Here is a 27,537-nt window from a genome sequence, read left to right on the forward strand (position 1 = left end):
ATAATGTCACAGGTCAAAGAATTCACCACAGCCTTTCTGTGATAGTGTCCTTCAGGTGTCAGTATTTTAGAACTGAAAGGGAAGACTCAATTCCATCCTGCTCCTTCCTACCTTAAATTTCTGTCAGCACATAATTTTTTTCCAACATTTTTTAATATTTGTAGCATGTATTTAATAGGTTTCTTTTGTTATATGCAACTATGTGAATTTCAGGAAACTTATGTGTGAAAGGGAAATAGAAGACTTTCTGTCAATACTGAAAATTCAAGTAAGAGGCCTCATTATGAGGAAGAGAACCCATCCTATGGAACTCTGTACTTAGATCATTCTCATACTCTTTTCCAGGGAACAAGATATCAAGATATCTAATAATTTTATAAATAGCATAAGAGGAGCAATTGAAAGTAAAGTTTGAGTCAGGTAGGTACTCACCCAGATTCATGAATAGTTGAGCAAAAATAGCTGGACAACTGTTTATTGATTTCCAGTAATTAAGACAGCTGAATTTCCAGTTGTAATTTAACACAGCACTGCAACTTCCAGGAAAAAAAAAAAAAAAAAAAAAAAAAAAAAAAAAAGGAATTCACTTGCTAGTTCTAAGTGGCACAATTTTGAAGTCTGACCTCGTATTGCGCCTCAGGCACATTTTTATTCAGAAACATGGGTACAACCATGATAACCTTTGAATGCACCCTTTTGCTCTGGGAGCCTGTGTACAGTGTTGCATCACAAGATTTGAATAGAACCATTTAAAAGAACCCAGAGGATCAGTGAGAAGAATCAGAAGAGAATGAACTAAGGGTAATTTCACTGAGGGTCTTAGTGTCCAAGAAGGCAAAGTGCTATCACAGAATAAAAAGGAATAGTGTACTCTACAGCTCCACAAAATAGGACAAAAAATAACAACCTTAATGTACAGAAAGGAAAATCCAGACAAGACATTAATGTAAATCCTGTTGAGGGTAAAGATGGAAAAGAATTGGCACAGATTACCCAAAGATGACATGTATCATAACTGGAGGTTTTAATAGGCCAGACAAATACCTGCCAGAATAGTGTGGGTGCACTTAATCCTGCCTCAGGCAGAGACACGGACTGATGACCCCTTTAATCCTTTCAACTGGGCTCCATACATAACTGGAATCAAAAGTCAGCTAAGAAGGAAGAAACACTGGAGTCAACCACATTTGCTCTCCCCAGTGATTTCCAGATCAGATGTGTTTGAATACTTTTGTATGCTTGTATAGCAAAACCCTTCTGTACAGAAAACTTATAAAGCATTTCACATGGTGGCAAAATACAGCTGTAAATGCAAATACAAGTAATATGTAAAGAAATATAATATAGCCCCAAGATATCATCTGGAGTCCTATCTACTTTTTTTGTTGAAAAAAGTTGAACTATTCTAAATGGTCATTGAAATGTCGTGTGACTTTAACTGCAAATAAGCTGTATTCTTACAATTTGGAATATTATTTTCAATCATTAAGACTCAAGACCTGAAATTTAATGTGGGGTTTTGTTTTTGATGGCTCATAGGGCAAAGCACCACAGTTATCTTGCCACTGTCTCAATACTCCTAAGGAAAATTTTAAAAACAGTGCGAAGATACAAGGAATTATGAAGAAGGGTGAAGAACTCAACAGGGAACCATGCAAAATAGATTCCATCACTTAGGAAATGCAGGAAGTGAGAATAAACGCATTGTAACTAGCAAAAACTGTAATTGGCATTTCCTCACAGATTCAAGCTAAAAACTGGTTTATCTCTACTGCAAAGTGCAATGCTGACACAAAACATATGAACCCTGTCCTGCTGATTTTATGTGGATTCACTTAAGAAATGCATTTAGCCTATTGGTGATAACCACAAGTCATTCTACAGTGTCATCTCCCTGATAGCTATACTTAAATATGTTTCATCAGTTTTGCCCTTTGTCAGCAAGATGAACCAGTGATGGCTATGTAAGAGAGCAGAGAAAGTCATTAGACAACACATCAGCAGGCCTAAGACAAAGCCATAGGGCTGATTTTATTGGTCTGCATACATTCTCTTGTTGTTTAGTAGTAACAGTGAGAATACTGCTGTAGTTTGGCTGACAAACCATTAATTGGCAGCTCATAGTAGCTCTGCACTTTCTATTCAAACCTAATCACAGATGCTACCTAGCATCAGTGCTAACAGTTCTGTAGACTTGCTTCCATGTACTAAGTATTAAAGTTAGGGGACCAAACCTACACATGTTGTGCACACATCATCCTGACAACAGTTAAGGTACAATTCTCTTGCATTCTCAGTCCTAAATTATATAACCAGTCTTGGGTCCAAAAAAGATGACAGAAGTTCAATGACTTCGTGTTGTGCCTTCACTTGTTACTTGACAGTCATTTGCATGATTTTATGCATGATAACAAGAACATGTACAATATGCTAGGATACAAATGCTTTATTTAATGTTGAGCATATAGGCTAACAACAATATAGTTAACAACTGAAACATACCATCATCACTGAGCAGATGTAAGAAAGAAGCCTCTTCTCCAAAGACAAATATTAGCTACAAGGGCACCAGCTGTTAAATTATCTCAGCACATATTTACAAAAATTGAATAATACAACTATAACTATAGAATTACTCTCAATAAGTGATTTTAAAAGAAACTGAGGTATTTACAACACCTAAGTTTGAAGTGCCAGAGTGTTCACTTAAGTAAATTCTTGTGGGAAGGAAAACACTCCTCCTTTCTGATTTCTGGCAATGGCTAATAGCAAAAAACTGCAAATGAAGAAATCCATTTTTTACTATGGCATTTATTGTTCCCCAAAAAGGCACATGCACTTAACATAAAATCAAATTAAACCCAAGTACATTACCAAAATAACTCAATTAATATAATTTATTCCTTATGTCAGAAAATGAGTGTGATCTCAGGTGCTCCTATTCTATGGTAAACAGTTCAATTATACTTACACATTTTCATATAAATCACCATTGTAAAAATATTCCAAAAGCAAAGATAGATGGCATTTGTATGCTCTGATATTTTTGTTGTTTTGTTAAAGTCTCTAAATATCTCAATTTTCACACTTCATTGTTTATTGTCGCTAGAGAAGACCATTTTCATCTTTTCATCTTCACATTGGAATATGCTCTAAACTATTTGCTTGGACTTACAATATGTGAAACAATAGTTCCCTCTTCTGGACTGAGGTAATGCTACATTTAGGGCAGAGAAATCTCTGCAGAATGGAATTCCGATTAATGTTCACTGAAGGTGTGGGTTTTCTTCCCTAATTGAACAACCTTACAGTAAAATGAAAAACCCTGTAGTCTATACACAAAGAAGTCAAGCACATAGAGAAAGAGAAGTGCAGAAATCAATGAAGTATTGGATTGTGGGTCTTTGCATTCTATTTCACCTAAAGGCACTGATAACTGCAATAGATGTAAGTAAGGATCTGTCAGCATTTCAATAGTGAAACATAAACTCTCTGGAATGCTTGGATTCCCAAACTCACAGGGTTTTTTAAAAAGTGGTACAAATCACTGATCTGGAAGGAGGAATTTATTTTAAACAAGTGTTTAATTCAAGGTCTTATGCTTTTGGACTGGAGCATTGATTACATAACCAAAGACCAAGTACTACATACCAAATTTCAAAAAGTAATCACCAATTAAAGAAGAAAGTGGATAGAGGAAGTAAGGTTAAAAAAACCTGAAGGTCCCAGAGTCACAGAACAAAATATGCCCTCAAAGATGACAATTGTTATCCCCACCTTGAACAAAGCATCAGGAAGCAAATTCGTGAAGGGGCACAAGCACATAAAACTAACTTTTGTTCTCTCACAAGGGTTTTTCTGTGCAAAGCAGTCCAATGCAGCAAAGTACCAGTATGGAAGAGCTGAAACACTCTGAGTTACCTGCAGATGGAGAAAAATGGCAGGTACAATCTTGTGAACAAAGGGTACCAAATTCTCCTCTGGAATAACACTTTCAAGGAAGTTCACACCACAAGCCTTGCTTCACAGACCTCCATGACTCTTGCCTTGTCTGCCAAGGAGAGTCTGGGAAAAAACTCTTGGTCTCTGCAGGACAGGGGCTGTGTTTGACCCATGGCAACTGTTAGTCTTGATCAAAATATCCCTGAATAGAAGTTGTTCAAAATATCCCCTTTTTGAAAAAAGAGCCACCCTGAAAGGGGGGAGACTTTGCAGTGGTTCACATGGAGGTGGGAGAGTGAAAACTGTAATTCCCAAATCCAGCTCTAGAGGTGTAATACAGATCAGTCTGTCTTAACCACCAGGAAGTGGTTAAGGGCATACTTCACTAAGACAGGCAGAAAAGACCAATAGGCTTAATTTCCATTTCTTCAGTGCTCAATTGGGTTAATAATTAACTGCAAAAAAACCACAGTGAATTTTACCAGGGAACTGGGTGGTGGCCTTTCTTCTCTAATGTCCAAAATATACTATTCCAAGAGCCACATACTCCCAAAATTAGTAATCCAGTGCTTGCTTTTGCAATAAGTAATTAAAACTCCTCTCCAAATATACAAAGGAGCCTGAGGCTAAAACAGTCCTGTGAGAAGAACATCTTCTATAGCAACATGGTCATCTTTAGTTAACTGAAAGGGCTGAATATTTGGCATACTGACCTGTGCCTTTCTGGTATTGAATTCAAATGAATAGCCAAACAATTCTGATACATTTGCCTTCCATTGAGGAGAGAAGCACATTTTGAGCCAGGTGTTTATTTGTATGTTCTTTTCATGAAAGGATCTCAGGATCCATGACTGTAAGATAAACCATGTTTTCATGAACTATGAAAACAGTGATTTGCTTCCTTCCAGTAAAAGCTAAAACTAAGATTTCTTCTTTCTGTATGATTGACACTTCCACTGACTGCATCTGATTTTCATTGTATCTTTATGATGATGAAAAAAAATTTTTTTTTTTTTTTTTCACTTCCAGAAGCTTTCAAAGCTTCCTGAAGAATTGTTACAGCCCTCTAGGCATAAGGGTCAGGGACAAAAGCACTCTAAGAACCTGAGTATGAACTGCTATGATCCACTTCTGTGGCCCTAAAAACAAGGTCCCCAGCTGGGCCATACACTTAAGAGCTGGACTCAGAGATCCTTGTGGGTCCCTTCCAACTCAACATATTCTGTGATATGGCAATTATATCCCTTTTCACCACTCCTCTCAGACAAAAGGCAAGCATTCTCATCTGCCCCTCTCTTTTTCAATGTGCTTCCCTCCCTTAAATGTGTATTTGGCTTGAGAAGGAGTGCACTTCTAACTTTACCATCAGCAAAAGCAATTTGTGGGTTTATGAGCAGAAAAAAATTATGGGTGTAGAAAAATGTGACACACTTCAATCAGAGTAACTGAGCCTTAGGAAAACACTTGCAGTCCCTCCCTTGAATCTCTTTTCAACTACTTTCAGCAGCAATAGGAAGTAAAATCAGTTCCTTAATTTGCACCTTGCTGTAAATGTTGCTACTTTTACCACTTTTCCATCTGAGACAAAGCATCCTGTGCCCTTGTTCATGAAAACAGTGCTTGAGCAGAATTTCATTTGAATCTTCCCAAAGAAGCTGCCTCACAAATCACAATGGATGTATTAAACATACTTTCTGTAAAAGGCTCAGGTAAACTCATGTGAAAAAATTCTGTAGGAACACCTTTGAGAAAATTGAAGAATCCATAGTCCCAGGCCCTGGCAAAAAATGTATCTAAACATTTTGTATCACAATCAGATGCACTGTAACTGACCTAGAAATTAAGCTTTCCAGATTGCATTAAGTCAAAGAAGCTGATGTGTTCTGTAATGCCTATCAGTAGGAAGTAAGGCTTGATTCAAAACACATCTCTAGTTTTAGGTGCTTCTACCCTACAGACTACCCCTCAGGTTTACTCACCAGAATTTTTTGTTCCTTGCTCAAATTTGTTCACATCAAGTGCTACAGAGATATGGAATCAGTGCAAAGATTTAACTTTGGCATGTAAAACACACAGACCTGAAGCTGAGGTAAGGTACTGATGGTATTTTCCCATAGACCTTGCAAGATCTGATCAAATATACCCATGTGAGTAAAGATGGTGAAAATATAAAGCATCAAATCCAACACAAAGCAGAAGCTCTGTGGCTCACTCTAATACAGAGGGAAGAGGCAACATTCAAAGCAGATGAAGGTCCAAACTCTCTACTGTTAAAGGAAATAAAATTATGCTGCCTCTATCCACTTCTAATGCCCCTCATATATGCTATCCATATCTCATGACTAAGCACTGAGAATGACAAAAAACATCACAGATAACTCTTTCTGCTATTAAGCCCCTTCCTCTGAGAATCCTCAAGGGGTGTCTATGGTGAGATCAGAGTTACTTGATGTGCACATGTCTACTGAAGATAAAGCATGCTAAAACAAGAGGAGAGAGAATCAGAAGCAAAAACAATCTTCATTTACATATGCATTCATTTTAAGAACTTCCTTAAACAGATAATTGTGCATCATTTTTTCACAAACAAGGATTTGGAGAGAACTAGGTATAATGTTTGCTGTGTTATGACACAGAAAATTAAACTCATATTTTTTTCCCTCTAATTCTCTACTTACTCATGAGACAGTACTTTGCTGACAGAAGCAGCAATTGCCAGTAGCTCAGAGGTGCAGAATTTTAAATATGGTAGCTCTAACCATGTAGTCTCAGTCCCACCTTGTTAGGACCAACAGAAAGGAGTTTCCTAGGTGCATGTGAGCCACTTAAAACAACTGGAAGGAAGTCACAAGTGATAGCTAGAGGACAGTGCTGTCCACTACAGGGGTCAGAAGCCCCACATGTGCTGATTAGATTTATCATTTAGGGAGGTTTGCTGCTTGTGTGGGCCTTTCATTAAGAATGTTGTGCATAGCCTACCAAGGCTCATCTGGCTTTCTACTATGCAGTAGTGCCTTTTCACCTGTGTACCAAAGACACCACCAGGGGCAACCTGAGAATTATCAAGTGTAACTACCAGGCCAGAGGGGTGCTGCTGAACAGTGTGGGCACCCAAGGAGTTTTCTCCACTGTTCCCAAAGGGGACTCAGCAGAAATTGTGCATGAACCACTGGTTGCAGAGCTGCTGTTCATAGCAGACTTGATTCGCACAAGCACAGCATCCATGGTGAGAATCTAAAGAACATAACTAGGTTCTAAGGAGAGGGAAAGCTGGCAGAGGACAACAGATATTGTTGAGGTAGATAAATAGATACCTGGTGTATACTAGATAAGGGAGGCTTAAAATAGGGAGGAGCAGGTTAAGGAATGCTTCAACATCCTGTATGTACACAGGTTTGTGGAGGCAGATGGGTTTGACCCAAGTGTGCTGAGGCAGATGAAGGCCAGTGGCATTGCAAGGCCACTCTCAGTGTTCTTTGAAAAGTGGAGCTGGGTGGGAAAAGTTGTAAATTACTCTCAGCCCTGTCTTCTAACTATATAAGGAAGATTAATGAACTACAGCCTCATGCAATCCTTTGGAAGACACTGGAGAAAATCCTTTTGGAGAGTATTTCTAAAGGCATGAAGAATCAGAAGGTGCTCAGGAGTAGTCAGCCTAGATTTCTGAGCAGAAAACCAAAAACTCTTTACAAAACAAATCCAAAGCTGTTGAAACTCTCCCTTAGTGACCTGCAGAATAGGACGGTGAAGACTCAAGCTTTAGAGAGCATATAAAAGTGGAAGGCGTGGAAGGTGGAGTAAACAGCTGTGCTGCACTTTGGGGGAAACTCAACAGGTGAAATGCAGAGCTGGACAGGGAAAAATGTGATAAAGCACAGCACTTGCATCATCCTGCAGGTAAGGAGGAATAGCTCCATGCATTGCACATGCTGGGGACTTTTGAAGATGACAAGCAGCTTTGCAGGGAAGTTCTGTGAGGTCCTGCTGGACAGTAAGCTGAGTTTAAGTTGAGTTAAGCGCCGGCCTCTTGCAAAAATGACCAACACTATCCTCAGCTGTATTTAGAAGTACATTAAGGGCAGCTCAGAGGAATTTGTCCTTCCTGTACCCTCAGTGCATGTGAGGAGTGCCAAGTCCCACCCTGGGCTCCCCAACAAAGACAAGTTGTAGAGAGACTGCAGTGTCTCCAGCACAAGCTCAGAGATCCTGCTCTCAAATAGTGCTGCAGGATGTCCAAGAGGCAATTACTGATACTGTAACTTCAGTGCCCCCCGGCAGCTCATGGCCACCCTGTCCTAGGAATGGATGCTACCCAGTCCAAGACAACAAAGGTGATCTGCTGCTTCCCACTGCAGGGCAAAGGAGGGGGCATCATCTCCATGTTCTCCTCTGCTCGAAGCTTCTTGAGCACACCAAGGGCACAGCCTTCCAAGAAGAGAAATTAAATGAGAATGACAACTACTGCCAATGTTTTATTTTACAGCTGACACCTGGCCTGGAGTAGAGGGTGAAGATGTGAAGTGTTGTGTTTCCAAATCCAGCAGGCAAGCTAATACTGCAGGACTGTGTCTTTGAGGTTAAACAGCCAAAACACCTGGGTTCCAAAGGCACTGCAGGCTCTTCCTCTGCCTCCCACAATAATCTGCCTGCTGCTGCCTTTTTCTAGGCTCTAGTCTGAGGAGCGAGACTGTATCAACTCCTGAGGAGGGCCACAGTGCCTGCCCAAGCACTCTCCCCAGCACAAGGTTCCTTACAAGACCAGGAGGTCAGAGTGTCCTGATGACATGGCAGATGCACTGATTTCTCAGCAGTCTTCCTTCAGCAAATTCCACCATTGTTTCTCCTTACACTGGCCTAAAATATGCTACAAAAAAACATTTAAAATTACATCACAAATGCAGCCATGAGCATTTCCATGCCCAAAGCTGTAACAGATCAACAAACTGCTACAGTGACTGACAGCTCCAAGGACATGAGCACAGGTGATGGTTCTTCAGATTTTCACCACAGCTGCCATGCCCATGGGAATCAGAGCAAAACAAAAACATAGAAATGAGCTTTAAAGAGAGCTACAGAATTGAGCTGGCTTCAGACCACACATTTTTTTCCTGGTGACTGGAGATACCCAGCATCATGACAGTAAGTGTAATGGGAATTTTGCTTGTATTGTGACCTAGCTGGAGGTAGTAGCTGCTATCTTGTGCTTTGTCTGTGCTGTCAAAATCCTGTCTTCAAATAAGTAAATTTGCTAATAACTCATTAAACCCTCCTCATGTGGAATATCTAAAAGATCCTGGTCAGAGTTGTACTGCACAAGAGAAGAACCAGGACTGCAAGACAGCAGCAAACACCTCACCACAAAGAAGGCATCTCCAACAGGACTGAATTACTCAAGGCAGCACACACAGCAATTCAGAACAACGTGCAGTGGCCACCCCTTTGTGGCATCAAGGGCAACTGGGAAAGATGTAAAAAAAAAAAGGGCCATCTGCATAACTCTGTGTACAACCCACTTACTAATGTAAGGCCACAGCTTGACACAAGCAAAAGAGACAATATGTGACACTCCCTTCTGACCTTGACTGAGCTTAAGTTTCAGTCACTTCAAAAATACAGTAATAAAACAATAGTCTTGCATGTATAAAAATGTAAATCTCTAAATATATTTATTATTCAGTTATATTTGCTTTTCATTGCACAGATTTGTTTTTTATCCCCATGTTCAACAGTTTTTTACAAAGCTTTCAGGAGTTTTGAAACTGTTAGAATGATCACTCAATACTATTTAGGCACAGATCATGAACACGTAACTCGGTTTCCTCAAGGTTTTTTCCAGAAAGATTAGTGGTTGCAGTTAAGCTCCAAATTTAAATATATTTCACAGTCCAGGCTTTTACAGGCATACTTTCTGTAAAAGAAGTTTTGATTAAATAGTCTCATTAAAGCCTAAATCAAAGCACCTTTTCCATAAATTCTGAAATCAAAAAAACCCAAATATAAAAACCATAGTGTCCAACCATTCTCTATGCTAGTCAGTCATAGAACAAGAAATAGGCCTCAAGAGGATGTAAAAATCCCATGGAAAATTACTTTACTTTGGAAATAATTTAAATAATTTATTTTGTATTAAAAATAAGCAAAAAAATGCAGCAAATAAAACACATCTGGTGACAAGGATGTGTCCTCGACATATCCCCTGGACTTAGTTGACTCCATTATTTCTATATGCCACAACAGAGGCTGCCCCCGTCCTCGGCGCCGGCTCCGGCCGCTCCCCCTCTCTCCGACCGCGCCCGCCCCCTCAGCGGCGCCTTTGGCGGCCGCGGTCCGCTCCATCGCCGGCCTCTTGCAGAGCCGCTGGCTCGTCTTTTCCTACCACAAGAGCCCTTGGCATCCCCAGTGCAGCCCCAGAGCCGGACTACCCCCAGCACCAGGTCGGGGCAGCCACAGCTTTCCTGAACCACCTGTGGGCAGGGCCACGCTGTGAGGTGGAGAGGTGCGTAAGGATCACTGTGGCGCTAGAGAGGTGCCTCTGATGCGCAGCAGGGCGGACTCCCTGCAAAGGGGACAGCAGCCACAGAAGCCACCTTGCTGGGCCCCGGGGCAAGAAAAGGAGCTGGTAGCTGCCTTCAGTCTTCCATTTTCCTGTCATGTGGAGGGCCAGCAAAACAGGTCATTCCTAGAGCTTAGCATGTAACTTCTCCAGGACCAGAAGAGCAAGATTTTCCAAAGTCTCTCACTAGCATTAATATACAAGTTTCCGACGTTGGTGAGCAGGCAAGCAAGGGGAGCCTGAAGAAGCACAGCAAGTCCACCAAAAGCTTTCTGGTGATGATTAGGGAAATGTGACCACCACAAACCAGGGAAGTCCATGCTGCCTAAAATATCAATTTTACCTCCAGTAAAAAACCTAGGAGGAGTTATCTGCAAGAACTGGAGTCTCCCCCGCTGTGTCCAGGGGTACAAAGAGCTGTAGGCCAGTAACCTCAGTAATTGCCTGTGTCCATGCAGAGGTTTCTGAGCTTCAGCTCCAGTTGTCTAATTTGGACATCTTTCTGGATTATCAATTCATGTAGTCGACGGATTTCTTCCCGTTGCCGGTAATACATCTGCAAAAGCTGTAAGAAAGCACACATTTCATTTACTTTACACTAAGAAAACATAGGCTTAACCTGACAATGCCACCAGAATTGTCACATCACTTCTGAGAGAACTATCTAAGGAGGAGGCCTTCAACTAGCAGACAGCATCAGCTGTGCTCCTGCTGTCCACTAGACTGGGCTATGACTGTGTGTGTTTCACAGAAAGTATTTGGAGTATGAATTCCTGTGTCTGCCACATCTCCTTCTCTGACCTTGGACAAGTCCTTTTGCTTCTTCCAGTTGGGACTGATAGTAAAAGAATTTTAAAATCATGGGGAATTGGGGAGGTAGAAGCAAAGACAGGCTTTTCTTCTCCAGAACCTGGAGGTCACAAGGACCTCCTTGTGTCCAGCCAGTCACCAGGTAGGTCTGTGTCACAAGAATGTCTAGGAAGTGAGAATGCTGACTGCCTCCTCTTTTCCAGACCCCCTCAGCTGGGGTGCTGCTGGGCCATATTTCTGCTTCCCTTGAGGCAGTCGGGGCAGGCAGACCTTTTGCCACAAAGAACAGAGAGCTTGCACTGACTCGGGCTTGCAAAGTAATTGCCACCATGTAGGAACCCAGGGCATAGGGAATATTTCTCTGTCTGCTCTGAAGGGTCCCAACCTCCAGAGAAGCACTGACTTTGACCCTCATTCATGGAGAAAGCTTCCAAGACTTCGAGATACACTACAGTCCACAAAAGTATGAAACAGAGAGTAGTATAGCATGTCATTTGGGTGAGAAATTTAGGTTTGGGGATTTTTAGTATGTTGCAGCTGGGAACAAGATGGAGGTTTTAGGGTGGAGGGAGGTTATTCTTCTTCACCTTCTTCTTCCTTCTTCATGGGTTTGGGTGATATCTTGTAATTGGACAGAAAAGTCTGCATTGTGGGCTTTGAGGGATCAGTTATTGGGTTAAAAGGGAAAATAACCTAGGTGTCATTTCTTAATTGTTACATAATCTAGTCTTAAGAGACCTTGTAACAAGAGATCGTTATCCATTTTTGTGGTGCTTTTCCAGCATGCAGTCTAGTACAGATGGTGCACAAAACCTTAGATAAGACAGTAACAAACAAGAAGCTGATGACTGAAGAAGTCCTGTGCATCTCCTTTTCCTGATACAGAACTGCTCCAGGAGGGTTTCCCCCCAACAGGGGAACCCCCAGGGAGGGCCCAACAGGACACCCTGAAACCAACACCACCATGTGAATGGCATTCTTTCATCATCTGGCTTTGAGCTTCCCCTGTAGTCCCAACTTCACCCTAGACATTCATACCTCATTTTCAGTTTTTGGTGGTGGACGTTCAAATATGTTGAAGCTATCGGAGAGGCATATTTGCTCATTTTCTGGCAGACTCTCCTCCACTTTCAGCCTTTTTCTGCCATTTTCAATCTCTCTTGGCTTTGGCTTGTCCTCCAGTGACATCTTTCCTTGTGCCTCTGGTTGCTGGCTCAGGTTAGTAGCTTTCATGAAGGGCTCTGGCTCAAGAAACTGTGGTAGGGACTTCACAGCTTCAGAGCCTGGTCTTAAGGATTCCAAGACAGGCTCTAGGGAGGGAGGACATAAATGAGCACTCGCAAACCACACTCAAAAATCAGGTGTAAGCAATTAATTCTAACAACCAGCTTTAACCAATTCTTTCAGAGATAAACATGGAGGCATCTGACTAGAGCAACTTCCAGAATTTACAACCAACAAATTATTTTAGCTTCCAGACATATTTACCATGTCTCTCCTTTTCCTTCTTTCCTCTTTCTCTGGCAGGTAATAGGCCAGAGAGCTGGCAGCAACTTACCCAAGCCCTGGAGAGTGTCACAAATCACATATGTAGTCAGAAGGCTAATTGGCATAAACACCACTCATCTTTACTGAACCGCTTCTTTTTATACTGGATCTGATTGGTCATTTAATCAATACATTTCATTTGATTTGCTAATTAACAAGCCACCAATTTTTAAACAATCCTCTGAGAAAAACAAGAAAACAGATAATAGATAAACACCACCTGCAGGTTGTTTTTAATATTTGGCTATCACTGTTTATCTCCAGCTCCCTAAAGAGCCTCCCAGGCTGATTCTGGGAAAACTTATCTAGTTTTCTCACTCTCTGACTAGGCTATCACATCCACAGGGGAGCTGAAGGGCTGGAGAGCTCTCCATGCACTGACCTTTGTTAATCCCAGTGAGCCATTCTTCTGCTGTCAGTGTTGGTTGGGCTGCTGCAGTCAGGGGGTAGATATCTGCCTGGTAGGATTCAGACTGGAAGCAAACAAAAGTCCAGAGTAACTATGCCATTGAGATTTTGGCTTAAAGAGGTCTTATTGGATTGTGGTGGAGAAATGAACTTATTTCCCTTCAGCACATGGAGTGCCACAAGCACTCACCAGCATGGACATAAAGTCTTTTCACCTGCTCTTGACCTCTCTGCTCCTCCCCTCAGTTCAGAGGAATTGTATCTGGAGGCCTAATTTAATTCATGCTGGTAAAGTCTTCTGACTGGGGGAGGTTGACATAGGCTAACTCAACTCCCATGAAATTATGATCCTGAGTATGAATACATGAATACAAAGGATGGACAAGTCACAAAGCATCAGCTGATTATCAACTGACAAAAACTGGCCAAGGAAATAAAGCTGGAGGAACACACCTGGTTGGGAGTTGCGATAAGCATTAGTTCTCCTGTGTCTCTGAATTCAAGGAACTCATACTTCTTTTCATATTCTACTTTCTGGAAGCACATTACTGACATGTCCCATGTACTGTACATTTCCCATGCCCACACAGTCACACAGGAGATACCTTAGCTAGCTGCAGATTCAAGGTATATTTCTTTTTCTAATGACACAAGCTCTGAGACTTACTCTACATCACCCTCAGTGCAATGGGTCATCCCTTACATGCTGCAGAACAACTGTCTGTAACCAATGGGTAGAGAACCATAAATTCATAGTTCCTGTTTTACCAGGGTGATTCTTCTTCCTTCCACAAGGAGATTGTTATGCCAGCCAACACCAGCTCCAACTCCTCTCCCTCTTCTGTCATTACATCAAACAGATCCTACTCAAGAAATTTACAGATAGCTAGCAGACCTGGCAGCATGTCTTAAAAGTCAGACATTAGACAGAGACCTAACTCCTGAGTAACTCTTGAATTACCCAGACAGGGTTTATTGGCAGGTCTGCTCCAGAAACAGGCCAGCTACATCCCCCCATGCCAGAAAATCTCTTGTTCTACCTACTCTCCTGTCCCCATGAATCACAGAGAGGAGGTAGTGCCCTCATTTTTTCACTGATATTTGCCTCCAATAAGAACATGATCTGAGGTTGACTTACCTGTCGAGGCACAATCATGGAAATGGGCTCAATCAGACTTTTGGTTGGAATCAGTTTGTAGAAACGGAAAATTTCACAAGCTGCCACATCAAGACCTCTCTTTGGCATCATTCCTGGGGGAAGAGCATGAAATAAATGGATTATAAATCTCCTTAGGAAAGTTAATATCATCAGCCATGTGAAAAGGGTCATCAAACAATGAAATAATCATAGCATCAGCACCACATCAGCATGCTTTGAGGTCTGCATCCAAAACTGGCTCAGTGGCACAAATGACAAGACTAAATAATTTATTTTCTGTCAGATCATGTTGTTACATACATGTGTGGTTTTCATGCTAAGCCTCCTGTTCTTTATTCATTCTAATGGGCTCCAAAGAGACAGAAAAGAGCAGAGCTGGCAGGTAATGCCACAGGATTTGAGTATCAGGATCTCTAAGAAGGTGATTTCAGGACACCTAAACAATGCCAGAAGAGGTATTTATGGCTGAAATATTTTCCAGGTAAGTATCCTCCCTCAGTGCTGTCCCAAAACAGAAATAAGAATGAGAAGAGTATGAACATCAATTCTGTCCATTTGTGTTTTAGAGACTGGCTAAGCCACACAAGGTCTCTAAGTACCTGATAACCTCAGTAGGTTTCTCACTCAGCTTGTAGAGTTCAAAGCTATATCCATATCAATTACCTTTAAAAAAGAGATTCCCTGTGCTTGTAGACCTTGCTTCATTGCACCCAAGCTTAGCTTTCTACTAATACTCAGTGACTTCATTAAGCAGTAGATTCTACGTGAAGGCCTATTGCTTTTTACATTATGAATTAATCTAAAAGTGAATCTAAACTCCACTCCTCCACACAGTATTTTGTTTTGGTAATATGGAAAAGGAATTTTTGTACAATAACCTTAGCAGTATGCTTGATCAGTTCAACAAAGCAGGTTAGGGAAGGAGACTTGATTCACATAGGCTTTTTAAAAACACCTCTACAATTACTTTGCATGAAAATATTTTTAAAGAGACTATGACAACAAAAAATAAGGATGTTGTACCAGAAGGATTATAAAAATTGAATAATGAGGCTATCCTTACAGTTAAGTTTTAAATAATATATTCATTCTAATTTATTTTTTAAGGCAACCTGCAGGCACAAAATTAAGTGCTGCCAAATAGCCATACCAATGCTCTCTAAGAGCATGTTGGAACTCAAAATGTCTCTCAGACATTTTTAGAGGTTCCAGGCCTTGGTCAGAAGCATTTTAGACCCTGGCAAACAGCTGGAAACAGCTGTGATTTTGAGTTTGAGCCATGGAATGAGTTACCAAATTTGGAGGTGGAACAAGCAGTCACAAAGGGTTAGATAGTATAGTAAAAGTAGTTACAAAGTAGAGGGAAAATTTTTTAGTATTGTACAGGGGGGTTTTAGCACCTGTACGGGGGGGTTTTACTTTGTACATGGGGGTCAGAAGTTCTAAGATGGAGGAAAGTGGGCTGATCCTGTCTTCCTTCTTCTTCTTCCTTGCCTCCATGTTCTTGGTGATGCTGGCATTTATGGATTGGTTTAGAGTAGAAAAGCACTTTGTAATATAGGTAGTAGGTATTGGGGAAAAAATGTAAACATGTAATACGTAATATATCATATAAAAGATAGCAGCAGCCCTGGGCAGGGGAGAGAAGAAGAAGACAGCAGACAGAGAGGATGTCAGGGTGTGTGTGTGCCTCTGCCCAGGCCGCTGACCAAACAGCTGCAGCCCGAGAAGACAATCTTTTAGATAACCAACAATAAACTGCCTTGAGACCGAACAGCAAAAGCCTGCAGAGTTTTTCTTTAGAAGCACGGGTTGGAGGAGAGACTTTACCACCACATGAGACCCCAGATGAAGCTCGGGGTTCTCACAAGAGCAGAGGGTTACCACAGGTAGTGCAGAGCGGTGTTAACTATCCCAAAAACATGTAGAGGAATTTGACTCAGAGTAGACCAGAGAAGGTTCCAGAAAGGGTTAACAATAAGGTCTGAGAGCTGAAAGCTAAATTCTGTGACTTGAATTAGTTAAACAGTGGGTACACAAACAAGTTAATAGGCAAGGGTCTCCAAGGGAGGAGAGGTGACCTAATCACAGAGATCTATTTCTAAATAGGAAATGTCAGTAAAAAAGAAGGTAGACAAGCAATAAAGACTGAAGGCATTAAGCTGTGAAGCAGATGTTACCAGAGAAATTACAGAGTGGGAATGATGGAAGTGGAGCTCAAAGACAAAAATCTTGAAGCAGATTAGCAAACGGCAAGGAGCATTCTCCACCTTTAAATCCAGACTATCCTCCTTTCCACCTTGACCAGGTATGTGAAAGAACATGTAGCAGTGACTACAGTAAAACTGCCCAGCCATGCTGGTCAGAAGGGCCCTTTCCAATACCACCTGTCATATTTGGGTGAGCTGCAGCAAGCTGACTGTAAGTGCCTGTAAACCTGTGTGGAGGAATCTGACCCATTATCTTTTCTAAACAGTATTTTGGATAGTCCTAGACTCTGGCAGCTTCTGAAATGAAGAAACCACAATCTTCTTATAACATTAGACATTCTGCCACTCACCAATTCCCTTCTGTGGTAAGGGAGAATGATATTCCATCAGGTAGTTCAGGTATGGTTTCTCAGGGCTTATCTCATAGTACCGTATGTTTCCATCACCCTAAAGGCAAAGAAAATCTACATCAGCCGGACTCTGCTGTTCAGCATGACAGTCTGAAAATAATTCCTGGCCCGAAGAAGCCATGCAGGATCAACAATGAACCAAATGTTTATCCTTAAATTCCTATACAGGAATGAGGACCCAGCTGTGTACCTCTCCACAATAAAACAGGGGACATCTGTAAAGGTGGTAAATGTGGCCTGATGACGAAGCGCCCTCTGGCCCCACTCCATCTGCTCATATCCTTAGGTTAACATGCTTCAGGAGCATCTTTGACCTCAGTCTGTCACAACACAGGCTGACAGCAGAACCAAACAGGCCTGGATTTGCTGATCTGGAAAGCACTTACCTTTCCCACCACATAAAGCATGCATGTGTCAGAGTCATAGATGGGAAACAGCAGACCCGAGGAGCCATCCAGATCCTCCTCCAGTAAAGGCACAGAAAGGTCATTCTGGGCAGGACACAGGAAAAAGAGTCAGCTGCAATCACCTGTCAGTCACCTCAAGTCCAGGACACCTCACCTGAACCCCATCTGGCAGTGGCATGTGAGCACAGCTCTGTAATGATCCACAGCCCTGAGCAGGGGGCCATGCACAGACTGCTGCAAAGCTATGTGGGTGTAAAATGGGTGCCCTGTCCAGGCCTTGACTGAAGTTCCTACCACTATAACACCTCAGGCATTTGATGGCATAGACAGGTAGGAAACACTGCCTGCCTCTACATGGGCCAGACCACAGGAGATGAAGGGGCCTTCAGGGTACACCTGCAACACGGGGATAAAATTCACACTGAATTTTATTCGTGTTCTCTCAAAATCACTAGTCTAGGCAATACTTTCACAATGCACCACCCACAAGAGCATCAGCCAAGCAGTCTCAGCATTGCACAATAGGGAGGTGCCTGTTGCATGGACAGAACCTCCCACTGGCCTTTTGCAGGTAAGCCATGTAGGAGGACACAGCACACCACTCCACATGTACAAGCTTGCATGTCTTGTACAAAGCTATCTCTGCATTGCTGAAGGGAGTGATTTTAGGAGGACTGACAGGGCAAATTCTGATGTCCTGTGGCTGTCCATGTGGCAACTCTCACATAAACTTGTATTAGGGCTAACATGCATTTTCTCCTGCAGAACTGACCAGCTGCAGGCTGCAGTAAGCCAGAGCTTCTGTTTAGATGCAAAGATGGGTGTGGACATGAGAAAGAGGCCTGCTGGGCAGGCTCTGTACCAATCCCTGTTCCTAAGGAGGCTTTATATACCTTGCTTCACAGATCTTCTCACTGTGTTCTTAAACCAAACATGTCAAACCCTGACATGACACCAATGAAGTGTCACAGCACTCCTTAGCATTGTGGAAATCCTTCGGACAGCAGCATAGTGCTTTGCCTCTCACGTGTGCAAAGAAGCCACGTCCAAACACAGCTGAAACATAGCAAATCATAGGCCTACCAGCTTTGTCTGGTAACAAAGCATAACAGCACTACAAAGAGACAAAAGACTCTGCTGCATGGTGGTTGATGCAGAGAGACATATTTTTATGCTGACAAAGTAAAAACATCTCATTGCATAGGATAGGGTAAATGAGAGCAGGGTTTCATAAGGCTAGCAGCCATCCTGACAGGAGATCAGATGTCTTGGAAATGACCAGTTAAGCACTACCTCAGTACTCTACCATCAGGAATCGTCAGAAATCAAAAACACCCGACACACTTTTCTTCTTTGAGGGCTTCATCTGAGTATGCTGTGTCTAGAGCTCATTTCTCTTTCCAGGACCAGTTTGCCAGTAAGACCAGTAAGAGCCATGTTAAGTCAGAGGTACAGTAACCACAAGGTCCTTTGAACAATTTCTTTTTGTAGTGGGCTGTTGTGGTTTAACTCAAGTCAGCAGCTAAGTACCATGCAGCCATTTGCTCACTTCCCCTTGTAGGATGGGGAAGAGAATCAGAAAAAGGTAAACCCATGGTTGAGATACAAACAGTTCAGTAATTGGAAAAAAAAGCAAAATATAAAACAATAACAACTCTAATGAAAAGAAAAGGGAGAGAGAAGGATAAAACTCAAGAAAAATAAGTGATGGACAACACAACCACTCACCACTCGCTGACCAATGCCCAACCAGTCCCTGAGTAGCAATCCATGGCTCCTGGCCAAGTCCCCCCAGTTGAGCATGACGTTCTATGGTATAGAATATCCCTTTGGCCAGTTCAGATCAGCTGTCCTGGATATCCTCCCTCCCGGTTTCTCGTGCACCTGCACACTGGCAGAGCATGAGACACTGAAAAGTCTTTGACTTAGGGTAAGCACTACTTAGCAACACCCCAAAATGTCAGTGTGCTTTCAACACTAAATCCAAAACACAATCTTGTGCCAACTACTAAGAAAATTAATTCTATCCCAGCCAAACCCAGGACATAGGCACAGCATTCACTTTGTTATCTTAGGCTTCTATGTTGAAAACTTCTCCAGAAACTCAGTTGTGTCTCACAGCAGTAAAATCTATCATCCTTCAGGAATCTGACAGATCACTTCTGAATTGCTGCTATAAATCAATTCTTGTGTATGTGGCAGGTGGAAAGTTAAAGTGACAGCAAAAGAGAGAAAACTAAAGCTGGTATGGTTAAGATTTTTGGTCCAACTCACTTGATCCCATAATGCAATTTGCCTATTATTCCACCGAGATGTTCCAGTAGAAAACAGCATTTTCATGTTTCCAAGGAATAACACTTTATTGGCTTTGTGAGACTTGTAGCTTCCTTCCTGTAGATGAGAAAGGACACTGCATGAGTAAGATAACATCTGTTGCATAGCGACATTTCATTGTTACCTGCCAACTCTCATTCACTCACATCTGAAAGATCTGCTCAGCCCACCTGAACAATGGTGAGCAGGATTTCACAGGCATCTGAAAACAGTGGACTAAACTCTACAGAATTATTCCCAAAAGCTCAACCACACATCATAGAATATTCTGAGTTAAAAGGGACACACAAAGATCATCAAGTCCAACTCTAAAGTGAATGGCTCCTATGGGGATTAAACCCACAATCCTGGTGTTATCAGCACCCCGCTCTGACCAGCTTAGCCAAGCTCACCTCCCTAACTATTGATTCACATATTTGCAAGACAGCAGTCTTTAACTAGTTCCAAGCAGGACTTTCTGTGTACACAAATCTATGCAAATAGCTACAAAATGCAGCCAGCTGCATATAGCCAACAAAATCCAGGCAACAAGAACAATCATTGGGACATTTGTCACTGGGACAAACGTACACTTGCATCCATCTGTCCACCTGATCTCTACATTCCCTCCCATGATGCCCCTCAGAGGGCTGAAGGAGGTTACCTATGAAAACAATATAATCCAAGTAAGGTTTTAAGGAGCACAGAACGTGGTATCAAGATACAAAATCCCTGTTTTCAACAATGACAGCAACAATGGAAAGTAGAAGGAAACAGCACCATATGGTGCCTTGGGCAATGCAGATGCATCATCTTTTATGGCAATGAAGTCACCCAGAAGTGGAAACACTTCGAGAGATGAGATCAGATGGACCATAAACCTCTGAACCCAACCTACCTGTAGGACTGTTCCAGCACGAGGGTCTATCACACGTATCTTTCTGTCCCTGCAAGCAGTGGCAAGGAGACTGCCATCTGTGTTGAATGACATGGAGAGGACGACATCTTTGTGGGCATCAAGAATCTTCACTGGCTTTGAAAGAACAGTGCCCGTGACACCAAGGTTCCAGATCATTATCTGAAGCAAAAATAATTAAAAAAAAAAAAAATCAGCCCTTTGCTGCCTCACACCAGGGATTTTGTGCACTTTATTCACTTCTTTGTCTTTTCTCTACATGTATAGGTCTTACCATCATAAGCGATTGCTCTCCAGCACTTCAAATAATTCATGATACTAACAGCAATGTATCAGTGTCAGCTAAGAATGTCCAATATTTTAATTTCCTTTGAAACCACATTTTATACATAAAAATAGACAACAACAGTGCATATATATGCAGTAGCACAAAGAAAAGTGGATGGAATTGCATGCTGTACCAAATTCAGTAAATGAGAAGTGCAGAGTAGACTGAAGTTCATCAGGAGATTGGAAAATTAGACAGTCTTCTTGAACTTATAGCAATATCCTTTTGCCTTTGGGTCACCATGGAATTTCCCCCTGAAGAAAGCTCCAAACTTTTTAGTGCCATCTTGCATATTGAAATTAAAACAAATTTCAAAACACCAAGCCAAACAGGGTGCTCTAGGAGCAGAGACCCACCTTGTAGTCATAGCCAGAGCTGAAGAGGATGTTATCAGCTGTGGGATGCCATTCAATCAGACTGACTCTTCGAGCATGCCCAAGAAGTTCTTTCTTTGGAGTGGTAATGTTTCTTTTTAGCAACTGATTGGGGATGTCCCAGATTTTAACCTGAATGGCACAGCAAAGATATTTGTGAGATTCCTGAGAAGGAGCTAATTCAGAATTTACCCATAGCTATTAAATGCCTTGCAATTACTACTCCCTTTGTAGTGAATAGGAATGTACCAGGTTTTTTTGAATGCCTGTTCTTGTCATTTGTATCTTTACTATTCTGTGGACCTGAAGACTCCTCTTTATGTTCTATCCTCAGACAGCAGTCCTACCAGGGTTTCTTTAAATTTAGACCTGTCAGCACAATTCTGAAAAGTTATTCTCAAGGGGAAGAAATCCTATAGACCTTGCCTCTTAACACACTCTGAGCAGGAGCCAGCATATCTGAGTCCCAAAAGGTATTATAATTCTATGGTTCTATGATATTATAGCAGTGATTAATCCAAGCTCAATCCTCTCCTGCTCTACTGGCCCTCCTCATCCTGGTCCTGAGGATCCATTCAATGTCATTTGGCAAAAGAACTTAGAACTCCTCTGGTCAGGCGACAGCTATAGTAATGTGTGTCACAGAAAGTTGCACCGGTGCTGAATGCTTTGCAAATGACACAGCCATTTGTCAAAGTTCACAGAACACCAGCAGGTGGCCTCGAAGGAGGAGAGACACTGGGCAGCACTGCACTGAAGCCACTCAGCACTGGGAGCATGCTGTCTTGTTAATAGGCCCAGCTACAGCTCTGGGTCCTTCTAGAAGGGTGCTGCATGAGGACAAAAATGCTCTGTCCTCCTGTGGTGGAAAAAACAACAGCCGAAATCACTAAGAGGGGCTGAATTTACATGGGTATAAAAGGAGTTTTTCTCATGCTAACCCTAGAAACACAATTATTTAGATGATTAATCCTTTGGCTCAATGAAAATTACTATGCTTGTGTCATAATTTTTCTATTTCTTAGCATGAAGTGAAAGTGAAATGCTCTTTGGAATATAGTTTGTAGAAGTCAGCCACAGCTGCCCAAGTCTCCTGCTGTTTGGTTGATGAGGATCACTCCTTTCTAAGACAAATAAGAAGCAGACCCAAATTCTGGGACCTCCTGGAAAACATCACAAGCACCCTTCTCAACAGTGTTTATTCCAATAAGGAATCAAGCCTACCAGAAAAGTAATGGTTGTAGAGTCCAGCACTACCCCCATGAACTTCTACAGTAGTTAGAGAAAACATCTCACTTTCCAATCAGACCGACTGATTCCTTATAGTTTCAACAGCTGTCACTAAAGGAATGGGGCTGAGAGACTAGAACAGGGAAAAATAGGTTGTGTTCATGCTGACAAGAACTGCCTAGAATGAACCATCCACTCCTCATGCTGTAAAATGGTTGGTGATAAAAGCACAGAAAAGCACCTGGCTGAAATCTCAGTCTGTATTAAATAGTAGAAATTGCAAGTACTTTAGTGTGCAGAACAAGCTGGTCTTGGACTCAGGCCTGCAGAGTAAGCAGGGACAATCCAAGCATGAACAAGCTGTCTACCCTGCTACATCTTGAAGAAAACCTGATAAAATGAAGTAAAAGGCACAGAGTTGCCCCGCTAACCAGAGGGCAGCAGGCCTTCAACAAGCAAAACTCTTCATGTCTGATGATTTGCCAAGAAGAACAGAAGGGGTAAGAGGATAAGCTCAAACTCTCAGTCCCTGGGTATTTGCATAGGCCTCAGCCCTAAGCTTGCCTGAAACAGCAGTGAGAACTGGAACTCGTTGTTCACAGAGAACATACAATCCTTCCCATGCCCAAAAGTACCATTCTACATAGCTCCAGCTATGCACTACAAAAGATAGCTGTAGTGCTGCCAGATTAAAAATTGTCTGCACCTGGCAGGCTAATACAATGCCTATTCTTCTAAAACCACTGGCCTGTGGAACTGCACAATGCCCATTCTGTAAGAAGAAGAACTGGAAAGCAACCAGCCCAGTTGTGCCAACTTCTACCACTTGACTGGGTGGTTGAGTATGACTTTGAGAGGGATGACCAGGGATGACCAAAGAGATTCCCAGGACAGAAGAACACATGTATAAAAAAGAGAGAAAATACGTTACTGATTTGAGGGAAATTATTATTATATGTATGTTTATTCAGGGAAAAAAACAGTGAATATGTACACAAAATATAGTATCTAAACAGGAGCTTCTTTTGTAGTCAGCATGCATGATATTTCAGAGGAGATATCCCCTCATGCACCTGGCGAAATAATGTCTGCTTACTAATGCTACATTAGTGTTATGAAGTTTTTATTTTTACCGATTTTTGGTAACAGTGGTACTACCAAAGCAAGCTCCAGAAAGGCTGGTTAATGGTCAAGAAATGTCTGAGAAATGTGGGATAAGTGAAATTTCCATTATCTACTCAGGCAGTTGTAGGCCTTCCTCAAAGGAAGGCTCAGCCCAGTAAGCAATTAGATGCATCCTTGCACACAAGTCTTACTTGCACAGTGGCTTACTAATGCTCAGACATGGAAGAAACCACAAGACTTTTAACAACAGACCTGAAGGAAGGCTTTCCCTCTTGTTTTCAGCCCAGTGGAAGCAGTGGACACCTCTGTGACCCCCAAAAAACCTTTCTCAAACTTTTCTTAAAACAGAGTAAATATTGCTGTGAAGACGTCTCAACAGTATGTCCAAACTGAGCTCTCCAAAACAGGCCAGGTTAAGTAAGATGCTGACCCCACAGAACAAGTCCAACAGCAGATAAGAGATGAGGAAGCAGTAACACAGCAAACCTGAGGAGAGCTTGAAAGAAAATAACTTGTTCAGGCTCTGGCTGCTCTTCAGCTGCATAGCATGAAGGCACAGAGAAGATGGAGCCAAACTCTTCAAAGGTACACAAGGAGACCATCAAAGGTAATGGACGTATATGGCAATATGGCAATGCCTGGAGATCAGAGGCATCCCATTTTCCCTAGAAGGATACTCAACACCTGGAAGAAACACCTAGTGAGACCACAGGATCTATAGCCTTAGAGATCTCAACTCATCTGAACAAGGCTTGGAGCAATGCAATTCTTTGAGTAGGGCGTGGACGAAGTGAGATGCAAGGTCCAGCTATAAGGCATCAAGAAAGACAGTCACACCAAGAAACACAGTCTGCTGTCCTTGCTACTTAGCAGGCAGGAAAATGTCTCTACACCATGTCACAGTGCAGAGGACCCCTAAGATACCATTTCCTGGTGCTAGGATGAGCGCCAGAGAGTAGTAAAAAGAGAGTACAGTCACAAACAGACTTCTTGGAACAATTGTTGGTACTGAGACCTGTGACATGTTCAGTGTTTCCATTCTTTACTCTGGAATGATCCAGTGTCAAGTTTCTGGAGAAAACCAGAAAGGAAAGCTGGGGATAGTGCCTCCAGTTTTGCACTCCCCAATGCAAGAAAGATGCTAGAGGCCCACCAAGATGCTCAGGAGTCTGCAGCACTTTACCCTGTGAGTAGAAGCTGGGGGAGATGGGCTTTCTCAGCCTGGAGAAGAGACAGCTTCCAGGTAAATTGATAAAAGTCTTCAATACTTCAAGACTACTGAGAAAATAGAGCCAGGCTCTGTCTTGAAATGCACAGTAGGAGGACACGATACAGCAGTCATTAGCTACACTGGAAGGAAAAGAATTCCCCCATGGGAGGAGTGAAGAACAGGAACAGGTGCTCTCCCTAGAGGGGTGGTGAAAGAAACCTCCCCTTCAACACAAACATTTCTGTGATTCTGTAAATGCAGTGGGATGTTTTGAAGATTGTATTCATTTCTCATATGAGGCTCAAAAGAGTGACCAACGTGGTCCCCTCTGCCACAAATAAGTCATATCATGCCATACTTCCTGAGACAGCATGAAAACCTGGCATACAGGATGGAAGATACAACAAAATCTTTACCATCAGTTCAGAAACGGAAAGAAGACTTTAAAAACCATATATATTTTAAAAAGCCAGCAGAATATCCAAACAAGCAAAGGCAAGTCACTAAACAGGAAAGACAGTCAAAAAAGCTTATAATCAAGAGTGACTTTTTGGCAGATCTAAAATGGCAGAGCATGTGAACCAAGTCAGGGCTGGAGAAAATAATAGGAAAAACCTCCCTGATGCTCTATGACAGAGTGGAAAAAACCCAGTGGGATCTTACATGGGATCTCTGGCAAAAAGCATGCAGTCAGATGTCCTCACTATCAAAGATGCCAACATCATACCCTTATAAGACCTTTTGAAAGTGACCTTCCAGTAGGGACATATGAGCTAAATTGTCCCTTACCAACATGACTTGAATCTTTCAATTGCTACAGTGTCTGCATCTTAATCACTCTAACTTCAGCCAAAGCACCCACTGCAGAACTGTATAATGCATAGTCCTCTCCACAACTGATCCAGCATGAGTTTACAGAGCAACTGAGTGCAGGAACAAGATCAAGCTTGCTCTGAGGAGAACTAATCTGAAAGAGCTGGTCCAGATAATGTTGTGTTGAAGTTTTTTTAGAGCAAAGACAGAGTTTCAAAGAGATTAATCTTTAATAGACATTCCATTTTAAACTCATATTTTGTTTTCATCACACAAACACACCAAAAAAAGGCACAAGTCCCCATAAAATAGATCTTCCTCATTACACTGATTTGGTATACTATCTGGAAGGTATCACACAGGTCTGAACTCAGGAGAAGGAAAGGAATCTTACTCTTTCCTGACTGCTTAAATAAAACTATGCATGCTTTCACATTTCACATCATTTCACATTCATGAGCTTTTGATTTCTTTCAACTTCATTCTCCAAAAAGTATATTAACCAGGTACTGACACAGAATACAAGGTGGTAAACTTACTGTGGCATCTTCTGAACATGAAGCTATTACAAAGTCATTGAATGGATTCCACTTGATGTCCAGAACATTTCCTTTGTGACCACATACTTTGGGATAATGTGGGTCAAGCTTGCCTGTCTGGAAAAAAAAATATAATCAAACCTAAGGTGAGCCATGGAATTACAGGACATTTTCAAGGCAGCTCCAGAAAGAAACTTCTTTCTACACGTTGTCTTCCAAATGCCCTGGGTACTCTCTGTCTGTTAAGGATGGGTTTTCCTTGTCTCTGCTAGTCAAGTCTTGATGATACCAGCATAAAGGAAAGAAAGACTGCCAGGCCTTCCTAAGAACAGCCTGCTGTGAAAAAATTTCCATGCAGGACTACACATTTGGAAGACAATATTAGGCTCACACACCAAAGCGTAATTCGAAGAAGAAACACCTATGAATGAGATAAATCTTTGATGTTTTTTAAAGATCTTTGGATTGGGGGGGGGGGGGGGGGGGGGGGGGGGGGGAAGAGGGGTGGAACGGGGACAAACAACAGCAAACTCAACTTTAGAAGACATTTCCTACAAGCAGCAAAAAAAAAAAAATAAATTATTTAGGTTTTGTGTTTAGCAAAAAGGTATTTGCTATTTGTGACACAAATTACAAATTACAAAATTTTTTGTTCGGCAAGCTGTTTCCCTCGGATGGTGTTCAAATTCAGCCCTCCACTAAATTCAATCAGCATTCTGGACTGCCAAAAAAAACCCCAAACCATGCCATGTTTAGGTGGCATGTGCACTGCATCCGCACAAATCCCTCACCAAGTGCCCTAAGGTGTATTGAGAGCCTTGTGCCAGATGGGGGCTGCATTGCATTGAATAAACCCGCACTGCCGGCACGGTCTCTGCTGTAGAGTCTGAATATTTAAGTGGTAGAAAGGGTGGTTGTTATTTTATTAACAGTGAAGTAACGCTTGCTTCCCTCTGTAAGAAGCAGTAAAAGTCTGGGGAGCCCCCTGACCCACCCCAGGCATCAGCTCAAAAGCAAAAGTCAGTCACCTAAGAAGGGAGACATGATGGCAAGCTGGCAGTGCTTACCAAATTCTGCTTCCTACCTGGAAGAATTGTAGACCAAAATGATTCCAAATGTGTGCTCTCCTAGAAAGCAGACACTTCTGTAGGTGTACTACTCCCTAGACCTCTCCAGAGGTGGGCCTTAGGAGAGAAGAGCCAAGGGGAATCACTGCTGCCCCTAACCAGGCTGTGGATAGGA

At 42.1% G+C, this 27,537-nt stretch overlaps 1 protein-coding gene and 1 long non-coding RNA gene across 3 annotated transcripts in view; one reads left to right on the top strand and one right to left on the bottom strand.

Moving 5' to 3' along the window:
* The window catches only part of LOC146763779 (uncharacterized), a 37,725-nt gene extending 10,931 nt beyond the window's left edge, over positions 1-26,794 (top strand). Inside the window, exon 3 of the long non-coding RNA XR_014951375.1 lies at positions 8,426-26,794. This is a non-coding gene — a long non-coding RNA (uncharacterized LOC146763779). The remainder of the gene's footprint in view (positions 1-8,425) is intronic.
* The window catches only part of CORO2A (coronin 2A), a 63,955-nt gene continuing 38,417 nt past the window's right edge, over positions 2,000-27,537 (bottom strand). For both annotated transcript variants that reach the window (XM_021537106.3, XM_085566848.1), the window contains exons 3-12: positions 26,296-26,412; positions 21,361-21,510; positions 20,659-20,838; positions 19,722-19,838; positions 17,427-17,531; positions 16,981-17,077; positions 14,400-14,512; positions 13,236-13,326; positions 12,344-12,615; positions 2,000-11,060 (exon numbers count right to left, since the gene is read on the bottom strand). In XM_021537106.3, coding sequence (XP_021392781.1) covers positions 10,929-11,060; positions 12,344-12,615; positions 13,236-13,326; positions 14,400-14,512; positions 16,981-17,077; positions 17,427-17,531; positions 19,722-19,838; positions 20,659-20,838; positions 21,361-21,510; positions 26,296-26,412 — 1,374 coding nt within the window. In that variant the 3' untranslated portion in view covers positions 2,000-10,928. The remainder of the gene's footprint in view (positions 11,061-12,343; positions 12,616-13,235; positions 13,327-14,399; positions 14,513-16,980; positions 17,078-17,426; positions 17,532-19,721; positions 19,839-20,658; positions 20,839-21,360; positions 21,511-26,295; positions 26,413-27,537) is intronic.

The sequence above is a fragment of the Lonchura striata genome, chromosome Z (assembly GCF_050655825.1).
Source record: "Lonchura striata isolate lonStrDom1 chromosome Z, ASM5065582v1, whole genome shotgun sequence".
Taxonomy (NCBI): domain Eukaryota; kingdom Metazoa; phylum Chordata; class Aves; order Passeriformes; family Estrildidae; genus Lonchura; species Lonchura striata.